The following is a 19,259-nucleotide window of genomic DNA, read 5'->3' as shown; positions in this document are numbered from 1 at the left end:
AATGGGAAATAACTATAAGGTTCAAATTAACTACTAATATTATGAACACTGTCTACAAAGAAATAAAATAACCAGAAGTAGAGAAACTCTTAAGTGTGCTGGTCTCATCCTTCATAGCAGAACTCAGGTATAGTCTATTTAAACATACGTGATGCTACAAAAAATAACTCCAGCCTTCAGGAGTAGATTCTCTTGTGGGAAAAATATTGAAGTTGAACATTTGTTCAATTTGTTTTCTTCTGTTAAATACAAGTAAAATTAATTTGCTATATTTACTAAATATAGCATATGAGCCCACTTTTGTAAAACTATTTGTATGTAAATGTCTATATGACTAAGAGAGATGGCTGGAATGAATGAAGTTCACCAGATAATAATATTACTTATTTCTGACTGATGAACTTTTGAGTGATTTGTTTGTTCTTTGTACTTTTATATAATGCTTATTTTCTTTTGTAATAAGCACATTATTTTTCACAAAAAAATGAGTTGTTGGAGTTTAAAGATTTTTTATAAGCATACCAACACGTTTTATACATTGTTTGCTGGAACTGCAAATTGGTAACCACTTTTCTGAAGGGCATTTTGGCAATATGTAGTGGGAACCTTAGAACTTTTATTCTTTTACCCAATAATCCCGTATATGGGAATTCGTGCTAACAGAATAATTAAATATACATACAAATAGCTTTATCCCATCATTTTACGTATATTAGAAAAACTGGAAACAGCTATAATGTCCATCCATAGGGGACTGAACAAATAAATTACACAGTATATCATTAATACCCATATTTTTAATAATCCTAATGGCATGGGAAAATATTAATTTCCATGTCTTTAAACATTATACAAAACATTACAAAATAAGATCTTGAGAGTGTTCTCTCTGCATACGATTGATAATTTTTTTGTACTTTTTAATTTCTCTACCATGACTCTGAATTCATAATCAACTTTGCAAATTTATAAACCTGAGCTATTATACAAATTATAAACTAAGATTATTCTGTTTTTCAACTTAGGACACTTTTGCCAGTTATCAAACACTGGCAGTTACTGAAGAAGGGGCAAATAAGATGCTGACAATTAGTATATATAACACTATCATATAAAGTAAAACTCAGGTTATTGGTCACTAGGTTACCCATTAATAGCTTTTGCCAAGTGGTATACTGCTCTCCTTTAGGAAGGAAGGCTGGGCTGGGGGCATTCTCTGTCGTTGCAGGTTGTTTTCATTTTAAGGAAATTTCAGATACAATCTTCCATCAGTATCCATGGGGGATATTGATTATCTTTGGATCTCCCACAGAAAACCAAACTCCAAGGATGCTCAAGTCCCTGACATAAAATAGCATATAGTATTTGCATATAATCCATGTACATTCTCCTGTATACTTTAATTCACTTCTAAGTTACTTATAATACCTAATACAACATAAACGTTATATAAATAGTTGTTATACTGCATTGTTTTGGGAATTATGACAAGGAAAAAGTCTGTACAAGTTCAGTACAGACATGATTTTTTTTCTAATATTTTTAATCTGCAGTCGGTTGAACCCACAGACAGAGGGCTGACTGTACATACAAAAGTAGAATAGCTGGCCGGGCGCGGTGGCTCACGCCTGTAATCCTAGCTCTGGGAGGCCGAGGCGGGTGGATTGCTCGAGGTCAGGAGTTCGAGACCAGCCTGAGCAAGAGTGAGACCCCGTCTCTACTAAAAATAGAAAGAAATTATCTGGCCAACTAAAAATATATATACAAAAAAAATTAGCCGGGCATGGTGGCTCATGCCTGTAGTCCCAGCTACTCGGGAGGCTGAGGCAGTAGGATCGCTTAAGCCCAGGAGTCTGAGGTTGCTGTGAGCTAGGCTGATGCCACGGCACTCACTCTAGCCCGGGCAACAAAGTGAGACTCTGTCTCAAAAAAAAAAAAAAAAAAAAAAAAAAAAAAAAACAAAAGTAGAATAGCAAAATGAACAACACCCCTGTATACCTCATCACCTGTTCTCCAAGACCTGGAAGGAGATGAAATGCTTGAATATTAATTTAAAAGAAAATCTTGAATGCTCCAAGTCACTGAGTCAATGAATAGGTTGGGTCGGGTGTCTCATTAACAAAACAAATGAGCTGACTCTATCACTTAATGGTGTGCTGAAGCTTTAATATGAAAAATTAATAATACACCTGATCTTAACTCAGGGCTGTAAATACAGCACAAATACCCTCAACTTCCTGCAACAGATTTCAAATATCTATCATATTGGGAAATAATGGCAAAGGCCCAGGCAGTCTCCTATTTAATGAATATGTGAGGGAGCAGAACAAAGATAATATATTGTCCTTAAAATACATTCTGCACCTTCCAAATAGATCCATAGCATCATTTAGCCTAAAATCCCTGGAAAATCTGCCTAATTAAGGGGTTAGAGAAAATTACCTCACCTCACTGTATAGTACCAAAACAGCTAAAAAAAAAAAAAAAAATGTATGTATATATGCCACCAACAACTTGAGTCTGAATTCCAATACTACAATCATAATTGATCACAAGTACAATTACCATCCTGGCAACTGTGCTTTCCAGGTGGCAATATTGGACTCAGAATGGATAGAGTCTGGCACATACTAATTCCACAGTAAGTAAGAATTATCTTCTCTCCATTCTAATTGCCAGTTGTCTAATTGTCTCAACGTTTAAAAAGCTCTCGTTAAAAAAATGTTTTAATTCAAATTCCAACATGTAAGTATGTGTGTGCTACCTTTGGAATTCATTTTACTGCTTTATGCTTCAGTTTTTATTTTCAGTGGAGATAAAATGGAGATGGCCCCTGCTTCTCTCAACTTCGTATGGGTGTTGTAAAGATCCAGTAAAATAAAGGACATGACAAGATCCTTGAATCTTTAAGTCTATGATTTAGAATACTCTATTCACTGAAATAAAACAAATCTCTGAATTGTTACATCTCCATCATCTAAACCAGCGGTCCCCAACCTTTTTGGCACCAGGGACCATTTTCATGGAAGATAATTTTTCCATGGGGTGGGGGGAATGGTTTCAGGATGATTCAAGCACATTACATTTATTGTGCACTTTATTTCTATTATTATTACAGTGTAATATATAATGAAATAAGTATACAACTCACCACAGGTTGGGGACCCCTGATCTAAACAAACCAGATGAATTAACCAAATTTGACTCTTGTTAAAAAGATTTATTAACTTAAAATAGAACTACTTCAAATAGAACCAAAAGCAATTTGCTCTTCAAGTTTGAATATGTTCAATATACAAGTATGTAAAAGAAAAAAATTCTGAATCTTCATGTTGTAATTTTATTTTATTTTTTACCTTTTAAAAAGTTTTTGGCACTACAAGGTTCTGTAAAGAATAGAAGTGACAAATTTAAAACACATGAAATTCTTTCCTAATTCTTAAGAACAATATATAAAGTCTGAAGCAACCAAAGTATGAATACAGCTAATAGAAAATAAACAATGTAATTTTTTAAATTCTCTCTTTATACAATTCATCAAGGTTAAACAAAACATAAAATTCCCTTAAAAATAGGGTAATAAAATAGATGAAATTTGTATCACTCAATTTGGTGATACTAGTAAAAACTATAGTTCATATTTATATACAAATAATACAGTCTTTAAAAACAGTCTTGTAATTTAAATAAGCTATCTAAACATGTTAAAATTTTAAATCAGGACCTGATTTGTTTTGCTTTCCATTAAATGTCACTTTTTCTGCTGAATGTAACTGACATTGAGGTACGGATACCCTTGAGACAGCAGGATTGGCTGGTTGCTGTGCATCGGTAGACCAGCTGAAAGAAAACGGACTCGCATTACTCCGACACGTTTCCTCTTGGTGGGTGGGGACAACGCTCTCTACACCGACGGGTGGCACATCTGTCTGTTGGATACAACACAGACAGGAAACTGAAAGGCTTGTGCCTATTTATCTGACAACCCCTTAGAATTCTTTTGCAGCTAGTTTCCTTTTTTTCTATTTATATACTAGAAGACGACACATGTCAAAACATTTGAGGGAGTAGGGAGAAATAGGGAGAGGGAAGGGAAATGTGGGTATGTGAAAGAAAGGTAAGGAGACAAGAGATGGAAAGAAGTCAAGAAGAAAAAACCCACCAGGGACAAATTTCAGACTCTCCCCCCAAAAAGGGCTTGTATGACTGATGGTAACTTCCCTCAGCTCTAGTTCTTTGCTCTGAAGAACCCAACAATAGTCAAACTTCTGCCTCTCTGTAATACAGGGATGCCCCAGAAGTACATGGGTAGTTTAGGAATTCCAGCTTAAATCTATCAAGCCTTGAGACATAACAGGGGCCTTCCCTTAAAGTTATAATTTCATTCAGTCAACACTTCCTGAGTGCCTGCCTTTAATATCTTAAACTCCTAGTTTAACTATAATGACTCTGACTCCAGTGTTCTTAACTTCTAGGTTAACCAAGAGCTGAAGGCTAGACTCAGACATTATCTGTTAGAACAGATACCTTTGAGACAAGTAGGTTAGATAAAATGCTCCAAGTTTCCGGGAATTCTTAGTTTGCAATATTCATTACTCAGGTCAAAGCCATTATTGGTACTACTATAGCACCAACAGAATATAATAAATTTTAATGTCACTCAAGTCCTACTTTTACTAAACAAATCTGACCATGTCTCTATTCAACTCAAAAACTTCTACTAGATACCCACTGCTTACCAAACCACATCCAAACTCCTTCATAATATGATCCCATCCTACCTTCTCTAGCCATATCATCTACACATCTTTCCTATATAGCTCCATCCTCTAGTCTTATTATTTTCTCTTCTTCCTCATTATACCAGGCAAAATTCAATGACTATATATATTAATTCCTCAGCTAAGAATACTCCTCCTCTCTAATCTTGAGAAAACCTCTAAGAAAAAAAATCCTGTATCTCTTTCAAGATCTAGTTCAATTGTCAAAATCTTGTGTGATATCATCTCTTGTATCAAAATCCTGCCCCCTCTGCTAGGGCAACCTCAACTGATTCATCTAAGTTCCTATTCTTGTCTATCTTATGTGTTTGGCTTGTCTGGTAAAGTATGGAGATTTTATTTACTCTTGGCTTGAGTAAAAAACACCTAGCACAGTCTGACACAGTATGCTCTCTCAATAAATGTTTACTGAATGCATGAATTTTCACTCCCAGAACCTGGCCTTCACTGAGGCTCCTCGTCCCAGAATAAAACCCACCCAGCCTGTTAACTAATTTGTAAGCAATGGTACCTTGAGTATAGAAAGGTTTGTTGGGCTGAAATCGGGGATTTCCCTGATGCATGAAGTTCTGATGCAAACCATAAGGCCACGAAGCTGGGACAAGGGGGAAAGGGGGACGTGGTGCATGTTCCCAAGGAATTGGAGGATTTAGTCCTCGAAAGCTTGGCTCTGCATTTCAACAAGAAAGAAAAAACACATTTTAAAACATTAGTTTGTTCATCCAAATATTCCTTCATTCCACAAAGACATATTGAGTACCTACCACTGATCAAGGACTATGCTAAATGCAGAGGATACAAAAAATTTTTTTTAAAGAATCAAGTATTATTTGCTCAAATTATTCATAAGAAAGGCATAAGTAGATATATATAATAATACGTAATAATTGCTGTAATAGGCAAAAACTGTTCTAAAGAGGGAGCTAACCCAGTCTTTGAAGGTTAGATGGTTTTCCTAAGATGATTGTAAGCTGAGTTTTAAAGAACAAAGAAAAAGTTAGGCAAAATAGGGCAAGGAGGGCATTTTAGAGAGAAGGAATATCATGTACAAAAGCCTGAAAGCAGGAAAGCATAGCAAGTTTGGGGAGCTGCAAAACAATCAGCAATATAGAGAGGGGTAAGTAGAAGAGGAAGTAGTAAGAGAAAAGGCTGGACAGGTAGGTGGGATACACATTTCAAAGAAGTTTGAGGCATTGTAGTGTAACGGTTGAGAACTCAGGCTTTGTAGTCACACAGGTTTAAAAGTTCAAATCCCAGTTCCTAAAATTACTAAGGTTCCATCATGAACCTCAGGTTGTTATGAGGATTAAATTAGAAAAGAAAAATAAAGTATAATAGCTTGCACAAGATCTGACATATAGGTAGGAATTCGAAAAATGTGAGTCCTATTCTTCCTGTGGCTAACCACCCCCCAAAATCTTTCTATACTTAAGATGTATCTTTAAGTATATTTTTCAAAGCACAGTACCCAGTGTATCTTTCAGATAATTTCTGGTGGCTTTTCTCATTCAGGGTCATAATGTCCTAGGAAATAACTAAAAGACACTGCCCTTATTCACTAAACTTAGCATGAACTCAAATTAGGAAGTATGGAATGGGGCAGAGCAAGAAAACTAAAATCCATATTAGCTGCATTCTTGTAAGTTGTCTTTATAGGAGGTAACCAGGAAAACAAAGCAGCTGGTTCACTGTAAGTTCATAAAACTAAGTTACAACTAAGGGCTGAGGCTGAAAGGTTCAGGATTTACAAAATAAATGAGACTGGGTATACAGATTAGGTTGTAACCAATGGAGAAATGATGTTTTAACAGAAAAGGGCATTTTTAAAGGCTGTATTCCAATCCCCCTTGCCCATTTTTCATAATCAAATATTTCCATAATTAATATAATCTCATTAAAGATAATTTAAAAATGGGAAAAAAATTCACCCAATCTCCTACTCTAACACAACCATGATCATCATTTTAATATATTCCCGACCAGTTCTTCCATTTCTAACACAGTAGTATTTTAGCTGTAATATTAATTATGAGTTGGGTATCCATATAAATAATAAATATTAACTGAATAATAGTTTATTAGATAAATAATAATATATAACATTAATAATGTATCTAACATGTCAGGCACTAAACTGGCTACAACTGAGATAATGACAGACAAAAAACGATTCTTAACTTGAGAAGTTCAGTCTAATGGGTTATGCAGACAAGTAAATAGGCAATTTCAACACTATCAGACAAATGTTATGATACAGACATTAAGCAAGCAAACAGCAGAGAAAGGATACCTAATGCATTTGGAGGAGAGGATCAGCAAGAGTTAAAGGCTTCGCAAAGCAAGTGATCTAAATTAAAAAATGGAAGATGAATGAGTTAGCCAAGCTTTGAGGCAAGGCAGGAGGAGGTGAGAGTGAGCAGCAGAGAAAATGGAGAGGATATTCCAGGCAGAGGGAACAACTTAGATAAGCAACCAGGGGTAACAGACAGTATGGTATGTTTGTGGGATGTTAATTAGTTCATTATGACTGAAACAGAGATCAACTAGTGACAGGGGGAGGGCAAACTTGCAATTGTAAAAACTGAGCTAATAGATCAAAGAGCAAAACACTGGCTCTGTCTTCATGGCTATATAACTAAGTGACTATCATGGTACATGTCATGGCATATACATAATAAATATTTCTTGAATGACTTGCAGAGGCCACATTAGAAGGGCCACATATGCCATATATCCTCTGATCTTAGAAATCTGAGTTCCCACATTCTGGCACTTCTGCTCAGCACAATATATTATTTGCATTGTTCCCAAAGAGGCTGGAGATACCTTCTCCATAATAGTGCTTTAAGGAATAGCACCGTTTTGTTTAAAATTATCACTAAACTTCTTTTGAAAATGGATAAAGGGAAAGATTAAGTTTTCAGTCTACATTTCCTACACAAACTGTATTTCAGGGTAACCAAGCAGTTAATAAGAAATAGTTCTTCTTTACAAAAGGGTCAAATAGTAAATAGAAAATCATCATTTTATAACCCCAAGTGAAATAATGGATGCCAGCAACAATTATCCATGGCAGCTAAGATCACTAAGTAAAAATTAATGATGAACTTTTTAATGGATAGAACAAGCTGATGAAACCTCAGTCACAGATCAATCTTAAGTCACTAAAATGGAAACAACTAGACAGTAAGTTCCTTCTGGAGTGAGGGAATAGGAAACATATAGGACCAACTATAAAGTATTCTTTCCAACAAAAAGAACCTGAATCTAATCCAGCCTCTGAATCTAAATACCAGTTTATAGAACTATGGGGATATAGGTACATGTTAAATAATGCCACAAAGATACAATCTGGCCACTCCAGAATATGGGAAATTCTGCAGTTTCTTCAATAAATAGTTAATATGGGGAAAAATTAGTGAGAAGGAACTGTTATAAAGGACAGTTATAAAAACCACATACGATATATGGGATTTGGTTGAATCTTTTTTTTTTTTTTTTTTGAGACAGGGTCTCACGATGTTACCCCAACTGGTCTTTAACTCCTAGGCTAAAGCAATCCTCCTACCTTAGCCTCCTGAGTAGTTAGGATAACAGGCACATGCCACCATGAGCAGCTTTATTTGAATCTTGATTCAAATAAATCAAGAATAAGAATATTTCTTCTTTTTTTTAGACAAGAAAAAATGAACAAAGACTTGGTATTAGATTATATTGTGTGTAGTAATGATCTTGTGGTTTTTTTAAAAGTGATACAACTGAGGTTAACAAGCAAATTTGATCTAATATCTGGGATTTGATTGAATACTTAAGCTCAGAATTTTTTTAAATGGTAGAAAGCGGTTAGATAAAAGAATAGCAAATAGAAAATTACTGATAACTGTTAAAATTGGGTAATGCTGGTGTGGGGAAGAATTCATTATACCTTACTCTTTGTGTATATTTCAAAATTATATAATAGTTTTTAAAATAAAAATAAATATCACTAAAAAGATGGATATAAACCAGGTGAGGTGATGTGTGCCTGTAGTCCCAGCTACTCAGGAGGCTGAAGCAGGAGGATCACCTGAGGTCAGAAGTTCAAGGCTGTAGTATGCTATAATGATGTCAATGAATAGTCACTGCAATCCAGCCTGGGCAACACAGCAAGATCCTATCTCTAGAACAATAAATAAAATAAAAAGTTTCCCTTCTGATCAGTCATGAATAAAAAAAAAATTTAATAAAAGCTGGATAAAAACTAGATTTATGGCATACACCAACTATTTTTTTAAATAGGCAAATATTAAAAAAATGACTGGATGGTAATATAACTAAGTATTACTTAGTAGTTATATCCAGGAATTAAGAAGATATATGATTTTCTTTTTATTTCTCAAATGTTCTATAATGAATTATGCCTTAGATATCAGAAAAAACTATTATATTTAATGCTATTGCTATTAATATCTTTCTCTTTTTAAAGAATTGCTCCTTATTGGGAAATAGAGTCTAGGGCACAGAGCACCCAGGTTTTGAAGAAAGAAGTTAGCTTAAAATTTAGATCTACCATTATAAATTATGACAGTATAATAATTAAGTTACTTAACCCTTCAATTGCATCAACTATAAAATGAGTGTTGGCCAGACCAGGTGGCTCATGTCTGTAATCCTAGCACTCTGGGAGGCCAAGGCAGGAGGATTGCTTGAGGTCAGGCAAGAGCAAGACCCAGTCTCTACAAAAAATAGAAAAATTAGCTGGGCATGGTGCTGCACACCTGTAGCCCCAGCTACTTGGGAGGCTGAGGTGGGAGAATTGCTTGAGCCCGGGAGTTTGAGGTTGCAGTGAGCTATGATGCCACTGCACCTTTAACCCAGAGCAAGACTCTGTCTCAAAAAAAAAAAAAAAAAAAAAGTGCTAATAACATCTACACCAGGCAGGGTGACAGTGAAAATTAAAAATCATAATAGCTAACATTTATGTGACCTTACCTCATTTAATATCCACAACATCCCTGTATATTAGATGCTATTAATATTCCTATTTTACAGATAAAATCAATGCACAAAGAGATTAATTACTCAGGACCATATAATAAGTGGCAGAGCCAGGATTCAAATCCAGACAGCCTGAATCCAGAGCCCATATTCTTAATCTTCATCTTAGCCCTATACTGCCCTTCCACAAATATTGCTTACCTTCCATATCTCCCCAGGTTCAACCAGTAATACCAATCACACAATCTTTCTACAGACAGATACAAAAGAAGAAAAGGAAGATTACCCGAATTCCCCACTGCACCGTTGTTCACCAAGGAATTTGGAGCCACAGTACGGGGCCAGTGTCCATCGTGAGAGGAGCTAGGAATTGCCACAGGTCTGGCAGCAGGCTGTGCAAAGATGATGCTGGGATCATTCAGGCCAATATTGCTGGGGGCACTGCCTGGTGCAGAGTGGATCACTGGACCATGGATGGGCCAGGATGGGGCAGGGATCTGGAGCGGGTGCATTGGCAACAATCCCATATTGTGCATGGGAGAATACTGAGCTGGTGGTGACTGGGGGAAGTTATACATAGGCAACGGGACCTGATGGGGGGGTTGGGCTCCCTGTTGAGGTGGGCCAAGCTTAGGTTGGGATCCTGGCTGAGATGGAGGCTGAGTAATAGCAGCTGATTGGGAAGAGTTCTGTGGAAATGGCTGGGGCTGAGGAGAATAAGATGGTGAATCAGACTGCAGAGAAAAAAAGGTACATTTTAAAATTAATTTACAATCATCTTAATTTTATAAAAGTAGAGATCAAAATACAAAATTAATACAGAACTCTATGATGTATATAACAAATAATGATAAAACCTCATTTTACATGAAAGTAGAATTCTTCATATCCCCTCATCACATGGGTATTGCCTCACAAACCTTTTTATCATCCAAAGAAAAGAGAGCCCTTCACATAGAACATATATTTCCCATTGGGAACTAGAAACTTGCATCTAAATATCTCACAGTCACTTTCATTCAGTCCCTCAACAGGTACTTACTGTCAATTATGTACTGGACCTTATTCTAGGTACTAAAAATAACACATGTACGCTCTCACAGAGCTTAATGTTTACGGGGATATGGAGGAAAACAGATAAAGATTTCAAAAGCAATCACAATAAAGTATGAGTATTGTGATAAAGAATGTATAATGTACAGTGTACAGTTGTCCTTCAGTATATGTGGGAGATTGGTTCCAGGATTCTCACACATACCAAAATCCATACATAATCAAGTCTCTGCAGTTGGGCCTGTGGAACCCGCCTATATGAAAAGTCGACCCTCCAAATACGTAGGTTTCACATCCTGAGAATACTGTATTTTCCATCCACAATTGGTTGGGGGGAAAAAAATCCACCTGTAAGTGGCCCCTTGCAGTTCAAATCTGTGTTGTTCAACGGTCAGCTGTATAATGTAATCCCAGAGGAGGAACATCTAAAGTAACTTTGGGAGAAGGAGGGAAAATAAGATCAAGAAAAGTGGAGATCAAGGAAAGCTTCCCAGAGAAAGTGACTTTTAAGCTAAGACTCAAGTGTAAACAGAAATTAGTCTGGTATAAGAAGGCAGAGATAAGAGGAAGGGAAGAGTGTTCCAGACAGAAGAAACAATATGATTGAAGGTTTACGGGCATGAAAACACATGGCTTTTTAAAAAGTAATTGGAATCTGAAAGAAGTTTAATATTGCTGGAGTACAATGGCAGGGGAATGGCAGATCTGAGGCTGAAGAGCTAAATAGGGGCAAAATAATGAAGGGTCTTGTAAGCCTTGTAATTTAGACTACATCCTAAGGGCAGTGGTAAACCAGTGAAGGATTTTTAACATTAGGAACATGATCAATCTGCATTTTGGAAGAATTATTCTGGTATAAGAAGAATAAAATAGAAAATATTTTTACAATCAGATTGATGAGACTAATTAAGATGCTGCTATAACACAGTAGTCCTGAGATGATGGTAGCGTAGGCTAGGAAAATACAATACAGGGATAGAGGGAAGCAAATGGCTGTAAGCTATTTTTGTTAAAGGTAGAAACAACAGGATTTAGTGAATGGATACAGAGGTTGAAGGTGAGGGAAAAGTTTTGGAAACTAGACAGATAGTGGGATCATTCAATGAGATGGAAAACACAAGAGGCAAGTCAGGGGGGGCAAGTACAGAGAGAAGTATAAACCATATCCTAGACATGCTGAAGTGCTTTGTTAGACATCAGAATAGTGATGTCCATTAGACAGATTCTTAACAAAAGGTCAGGTGAGAGAAAAGCGGGGGCTAAAGGCAGAGAATGAAAATTAGGGAAGCACAGAAAAGTGGTCAGAGTGTACGTTTTAGAGACAGAGAGCCTGAGGGTTCAAGTTCTGATTACAAGTATCTATTGACCTTAGGCAAGAACTTAAATCTCAGTTTCTTCATCTGTAAAGTATAGTATAAATAATAACAGAATTTACCTCATATGTTTTTGTGAAGATTAACTAAACAATGCATGTGGAAAATATAAACACCAAATTCAGGATAGCAGATACATTTTTGTAGCAGGAGAAGATAGCAGGAAGATTTTAAGATAGGGATGAGATCGAAGAGGGATGCACAGGGGTCTTCAACTGTGAGTCATTTTTTAATAAAGGAAAAATAACAATGTTAAAAATTGTTAAAGCCTGGTGGTGATATATGAGGTTTATTATTTCTAAGTGTTTTTATATTTTTGAAATGGTTTATAATAACAAACAGGAAGAATGCATGTAAGCACACAGTTTACACTCAACAAATGTTAACTACAATAAACGTTATTATTGTTATATAATATTTACAAAAGCAACAGGCACATAGTATGTACTCAATGTTTGGAGTGGGGTGGGGAACTTCCTAAATGTTTTTCCAAGACTCTCTCACTGCTCTTCAAATACTAAAACACAAATCACATCAGGTTTAGCATGTTTAATAGTTAACAGCTTTGAAGCTAGAAAGACCTGGTTTGAATCTTTATAATCTTTTACTCTCACCTTCCCAACTTGTAAAATTTGATCATACAATACCTACCACTTCACAGGGCCACCCAAAGGATTAAATTTGATAGTAAGTGTGAAGCACTGAAACACAGTGTCAGGTTTAGAGTAAGCACTCAATTAGTACTGAATTAATTAAGAAGGGCAAAGTGAATACAGATTAGACAAAGATTAAGAACTCAGCAAACTTAATATAAAACTTTTAAGTCTGAATTCTAATTCAATATTCTGTTTTTTACAGGATACATTTCACTAGGTAGCCGTATGTCAAGCTATGAGAAGATACACAAAAGTTTTATGCAAGCAAAATGACATGTACATATTGCTCTGACAGCACTAAACTCTGAAGACATCTCACTTTTTATGTCTATTTTTATTACTAGTACTGATATTTTTCTATAAGGCAAAGCCTGAAACCTCAAAGTCATTACCTTATTTTAATCTATCTTATTAGGTAGTTATCTTATTTTACAAATGAGTAAGTGGGCTCATGTAAATTAAGTAGCTTGCCCATAGATAGAAACCCAGATCTACATTACTCCAAAAGGAATGTTCATTCCACCTTTACCAGTCTAGCAAAGCACCTCTACAAAGCACTATGTAATGTGGAAAATTATATTTGCCAGTCTAAGAGATAAACCTCTATTACTCATCAAAAATAGTGCCATCTTCCTGTCAAGACTAACCCATTCACAAGCAGAGTACTTACACATTCTGAGGACTGTCTAGTCCTTATGGACTGATCACCCTGTTGCTGGGCTGAACCAGCCACCTGTTGAGCATTTACAAGGTTGCGGACCAGCTGGGCTGCTAAGAGAAGACATCACAAAGAAAATCAACAGATAAGGTAGCAGAGAAATGACAATCAGTAAACTCCCTTCTTAAGTTTTTTATAAACCTGGACTTTTAAACTACTACTATGTTAGTGAAGGACTTGTAACAACTAGTTTTTTTGTGTTTGCTTTTTAAATTTTCTGAGGGGCAGGGAGGGATAGGGGAGCAGTTATGCCATGGGAGGAGTGGCCCAGCCCCTTCAAAACTAAGTTTTTTTAAAAAGCCATTTTTCAATCCTACAGATCGATTAAAAAAAATACACTGGTTCTAGAAGGAAACAAAGACAATGCCATGCTGATTTTCTAAAGCAGGCAAAATGTTTATTTAATAAAATACTTTCTGCAGTAAGAATTTGAGTAACCGAAAATCACACTTCTAAAATACTCTATATTTTCTTTCAATAATCTCTTACTTAGGTTACTATCTAATTTTTAAAATTTCTTGTGAAATACAACAGGAACAGGTCTCCCTCTCTCACAGCAGCAGTGGGAAGAACTATTAATATAATTTTTCCAATATATTTCCCGGAAAAAAATCTCTTGTAAAGAATTTTATATAAATAGTGAGAGAAACAGATGAAGAGTCTGACTCAAATCCAAAGAATACTTAGAGGGAGTTAATTGAACACAACAGACTATGGAGACCTTGATAATGAACATATCCAAGTACTGTCCAAAGTAAAAGCCTGTTTAAATTTTGTCTCTTTAAGAAATTGTAAGGCCCAAATTCATACAAGTAGGTTTGGGACAGAGAAGAATCAGTGTTCTTAGCATGGTATCAACGTGAATGATTGCATTTCCACCAGAAACTATTTTTGGCCTTTTCTATTTACCTGCCACACTGCTATTCCTCTGACGTGCCAACTTGACCTCTGGACACTCCCTTCGTACGTGTCCTGCATCTCCACATATAAAACATCTAAGGTCTCTGGGGTCTCTAAAGTCTCGAGTGTCGTGGAGGTCTCGTGGGTCAAGGTCTCGGGAGTCTTTCTCCTCTTCATTCCCTTCCTTCTCTTCTTCACTGTCTTTCTTCTTTAGTCTAAAGAGTAAACTGCTGATACCAATAATGCGGGGCTAGGGACTTGTAAACTGAGTAACAGAACAAACTAAACTATACAAGAGTCTCACAATAACAAAGGGACTAACATGCCCACCAAGTCATGCATCTTTTCTAAGGCAAGGGAACTCACATTTATAGCACACCTACTTATTTGACAGAAACTGGGTATTCTAGTAGTTTTGTAATACAATATATTTTAAATTTTTTAAATATCAAATTCTAAACCTCTAACAATCCTTAGAGGTTGATATTTATTATCTCATTTTAAAGAAGAAACTGAGGCTTAGGGAAGGTAAGTGCCTTACCTAAATTTAACAGCCAGTAAACAGCAGTGATGAAAACTAGGAGTTTGTTCTGTCTGAAAAGTTCCATGTTTTTCTATTAGGCCAGACTTGATGACAAAAAGATTGGACTTTCCTGACCTATTAAATATAGCATGTAGAACCCAGAAGAGTATGATCCATAGACATATTTTGAGGAGGAACAAAAGATATATATTCCTCAAGGTATATAATATATAGGTATAGCTCATAGCATTTATCTCAAGGATTCAGTTGACTATATTTTAATTATTGATTTGCATGACTGATGTCCTCAGCAAGAACTCCATGTCTTGGTCATTTTTTTTCCTTAGCTCCTAACACAGTTCCCAACACATAGTAGGTGGCAATAAATGCTTCTTCAATTAAAAAAATGAATGAATGAAAAAATAAATGTCACAAGACAGTATTATACCACAAACAAATTTCACTCTATTACAAAATTCCACTGAAATAAACATTTACCTTAGGTCCAATTTAAAGCCCTGAACTTTTCTCACTTAAACATTTCTGAACACAATTGCAGCTATAAATTTGCCTCACATTTATTTTCCCTGTAATGTTGATATGTAATCATTTGCCAACCTTTTCCTTTTAGGGCAGTCTTTCATGTAGTGGCCTATTTTTCCACACACACGGCAACATCGATCATTGGGAGCCAGTTCTCCATCTGTCAGTACTCTAGAATCAAAGAAGTACTCCTAGGGAGAAAATGCAATTTTATTATTAACAGAAAAAATCACTATAAAACTTTTGAATCCAAATGGAAAGGGGACAAAGATGCAAACATGGTTTTAAAAAAAGAGGAAATAAATATCAACAAATATTTCACTGTAACCAAACCATGATATGAAAATGAGATTGGGAATCATAATAATACAGTTGCTAATAGTACTAATCACTTTATAACCACATTACACAGAGATGCTACAGATGAATGAGAAAATCTCAATAAAATAGATACTATTTTCATTCTCATTTTATAGATGAGGAAACTGAGTTTCAGAGAGTTCAAGTCATCTGCCATAGTATAATAAAAAAGCAGGTTAAGTCTCTGACAAAAGATTTAGAGGTAAGTCTGTCTGACTAAAAAGCTCATGCTTTCTGCTACACCAGGCCACTTCTGGAAAAGAATAATTCTCTGTAAAAAAGAGCTTCATGTCAATAAAATAATCCTGCTAGATGTGGTGGTGCGCAACTGTAGTCCCAGCTTCTTGGAAGGCTGAGGTGGGAGGATCGCTTGAGGCCAGGAGTTTGAGGCAAGGCTGTAGTGTGCTATGATCATGCCTGTGAATAGCTGTTACACTCCAGCCTGGACAACATAGTGACACCTCATCTCTAAAATTCCGAAAAATAAAGCAATCATCTGGTTTATTTCAAATATGATTGAATTTGCATATAGCTTTTTAGAAGAAAAAACTTTTTTTTTGGAACAGAGTCTCACTCTGTCACCCTGGCTAGGGTGCAGTGGTGTCATCATAGCTCACTGCAGCCTCAAATTCCGGGGCTCAAGCAATCCTCTTGCCTCCACCTCCTGAGTAGCTGGGACTACAGTTGCGTACCACCACATCTAGCAGGATGTTTTTAGTAGAGACGGGGTCTCGCTCTTGCTCAGGCTGGTCTTGAACACCTGACTTCAAGCGATCCTCCCGCCTCGGCCTCCCGGAGTGCTAGCATTACAGCAATGAGCCACTGTGCCCAGCCATAAAACATTTCTTATACAAAGTACAGCAGACCCAAAGAGAGGGTAGCGAACTAGTAAGAAGTAAATAATTTCCCCAACTCTTGGAACCAGGCTCATTTTTGCTTTATCTTAGCACCTTACTTATCCTTCTAAGCTTTAGCTCAATTTTGAATTGTCACAAAAGCTTGGTCCTAACAGTATCCATCCTGCTAGAAGGCAAGAGAACATGTCCATGTAGCTGTCTTCAAATCTATCTATAGCTATAATCTTCAAATCTATCTATGGCTATAATTTAAAAAGACAATAACAAATTATTGGTGAAGATATGGAAAAACTGGAACCCACATATACTGTTAGTGAGAATGTCAACTACCATAGCCACTTTAGAAAATAGTACCACAACTCCTCAAAAATTTAAAGATAAAATTTATCAAAATGATGTAGCAATTCCACTATTAGGTACATACCAAGAGAAGTGAAAACATACGGTCACACAAAAATTTATAAACGGACATTCACATCACCATTATTCATAATAGCCAAAAAGTAGAAACAACCTTAATATCTAATAACTGATGAATAGATAATAAAATGTGGTATATCAATACAATGGAATATTATTTGGCCATAAAAAGGAATGAAGTACTGATACATGATTCAGCATGGATGAACCTTGAAAATATTATGCTAAGTAAAAGAAGTCAGTTCTAAAAGGCTACACATTATATGATTCCATTTATATTAAATGTCCAGTACAGACAAATCTATAGAGATGAAAAAGTAGATTAATAGTTTGGGGAGAAGGGAAGAGAGTGAATGAGGACTGCCTGCTAATGGGGACAGGGGTTTCTTTTAGAGAAGACGAAAATGTCTTAAAGTTAAATTGCGGTGATGGTTGCACAATCCTTTGACTATATTAAAGTCACTAATTGCACAATGATTTGTACATTTTGTGAATTACATTATGTACATTATGTCAATAAAGCTGTTTTTTTAAAAAAAGATGAGAGAAATACTTCCTCACGTATACTATTGATAAACCAATGTAGCTAATTAAAATCACCATCCTATTTTCTGCCAGGACAAAATAAAGGCCTTTCTCAACTCACCCAGATGCTTAAGGCAGAAATCAAGGAATCATCCTGAACTTGTTGTCCTTCACTCATCACCTGTAAGTAATCACTAAGTTGTACCTATTCTATTACTGAAAACATCTCTTGAATCTACTTTTCTCTATTCCACCATCCCAGTTAAGGTGGCCTAGATCTCAGGTTGGCAAACTTTTCTGTAAAGAGCCAGGCAATAAGTATTTTAGGTATTGGGGCAAAATTGAAGGTGTAACATAGGTATTTAGATAGCAACAAATTTCCATAAAACTTATTATTGAAGAAATCAGAAATATGCTAATAGTAATAATTATATATAATTTTTTTCTCTTTTTTTATTTTTAATTTTTTTTTGAAGTATATCATCTACACTGTAATTTTTTATAATATAAGCTTACTAACGAGAAGGATGGAATTCTTTTTGGGGGGAGATAATAGTTCACTTAATTGGGGTTAAAGTTAGTGTTCCCTATAATTAAAACTAATGGTAAATGTTCATCTATAAATGCTGATCTGCAATTACATTTTATGTATTTCATCTTTGAAAATGTTTTCACATGATGCTAAGTGAAGTAACTCAGGAACAAAAAAACAGATATCACATGTTCTCACTTATAAGTGGGAGCTAAGCTATAGGTAAGCAGGGGCATATAGAACGGTACAATGGCCACTGGAGACTCAAAAGCAGGGAGGGTGGATGGGGGATGAGGGAAGAAAAATTACCTGTTAGGTACAATGTATTGTACACTGTTCAGGTGACAGGTACACTAAAAGTCCAGACATCACCACTATATAATTCATCCACGTAACCAATAAAAACCACTTGTACCCCCTAAATCTATTAGGGCAAAAAATATCACATGTATCTTATAAACATGCATAACTATTATGTATCTGTAAAAATTGTTTAAAAATTAAAAAAAAAAAGAAGTTGTTTTCACAAATGAAGAGGCTGAAGATTCAGAGTAGAGATCCACAGTGCATACGAAGGACTAGTCTTTGATAAAAGAAAGATCTGCAGATGCAGACAGATTTATAGATCTGGTGGCAGAAAGCTGAAGGAATATTTATCTGATAATATCTATTATCTTAGAATTAAAGGATCTACTAAGAGTGAAGAGGGCGGAGGTAAAAAGTGGGACCCAAGCACAGGCACATGGTCGGTGGCTGAATTCATGTAAGGTTGAACACATAATAGTGCACAGGAGGAAGAGTGGCACAAAGGAATCTAAAATATATGCCAGAGAATAGACAGGGCATATAAGTCAAACAGAGAAAGAAGATACCTGATGAATAGGGACAAAATGGGTCAACGTATGTGAAGACCTAATGATGTAAAAGAATAGTCGAAGTGGGAATGTTTGAGGGAACAAGAAAAGTGAAAGAATAGGAAATATACTTCTCTTTATCTTTCACTAGTGTAAGAGCAAAAAATACATCTATCTTGTGTGCTGT

General features: G+C 35.8%; 1 protein-coding gene across 6 annotated transcripts in view; it reads right to left on the bottom strand.

Annotated features, from left to right (window-relative positions):
- Nucleotides 1-3,203: 3,203 nt before the first annotated feature.
- TUT4 (terminal uridylyl transferase 4) overlaps nucleotides 3,204-19,259 on the bottom strand; it is a 106,135-nt gene continuing 90,079 nt past the window's right edge. Inside the window, exons 25-30 of one of the 6 annotated variants that reach the window (XM_045548014.1) lie at nucleotides 15,600-15,715; nucleotides 14,468-14,688; nucleotides 13,511-13,611; nucleotides 10,045-10,492; nucleotides 5,293-5,451; nucleotides 3,204-3,929 (exon numbers count right to left, since the gene is read on the bottom strand). In XM_045548014.1, the coding sequence (XP_045403970.1) occupies nucleotides 3,862-3,929; nucleotides 5,293-5,451; nucleotides 10,045-10,492; nucleotides 13,511-13,611; nucleotides 14,468-14,688; nucleotides 15,600-15,715 (1,113 nt within the window). In that variant the 3' untranslated portion in view covers nucleotides 3,204-3,861. The remainder of the gene's footprint in view (nucleotides 3,930-5,292; nucleotides 5,452-10,044; nucleotides 10,493-13,510; nucleotides 13,612-14,467; nucleotides 14,689-15,599; nucleotides 15,716-19,259) is intronic. The other 5 variants (XM_045548010.1, XM_045548015.1, XM_045548011.1 and 2 more) reach the window with 5 other exon arrangements.

The sequence above is a fragment of the Lemur catta genome, chromosome 3 (genome assembly GCF_020740605.2).
Source record: "Lemur catta isolate mLemCat1 chromosome 3, mLemCat1.pri, whole genome shotgun sequence".
NCBI classification, from domain to species: domain Eukaryota; kingdom Metazoa; phylum Chordata; class Mammalia; order Primates; family Lemuridae; genus Lemur; species Lemur catta.
This window is presented reverse-complemented; position numbering and strand designations above follow the sequence as displayed.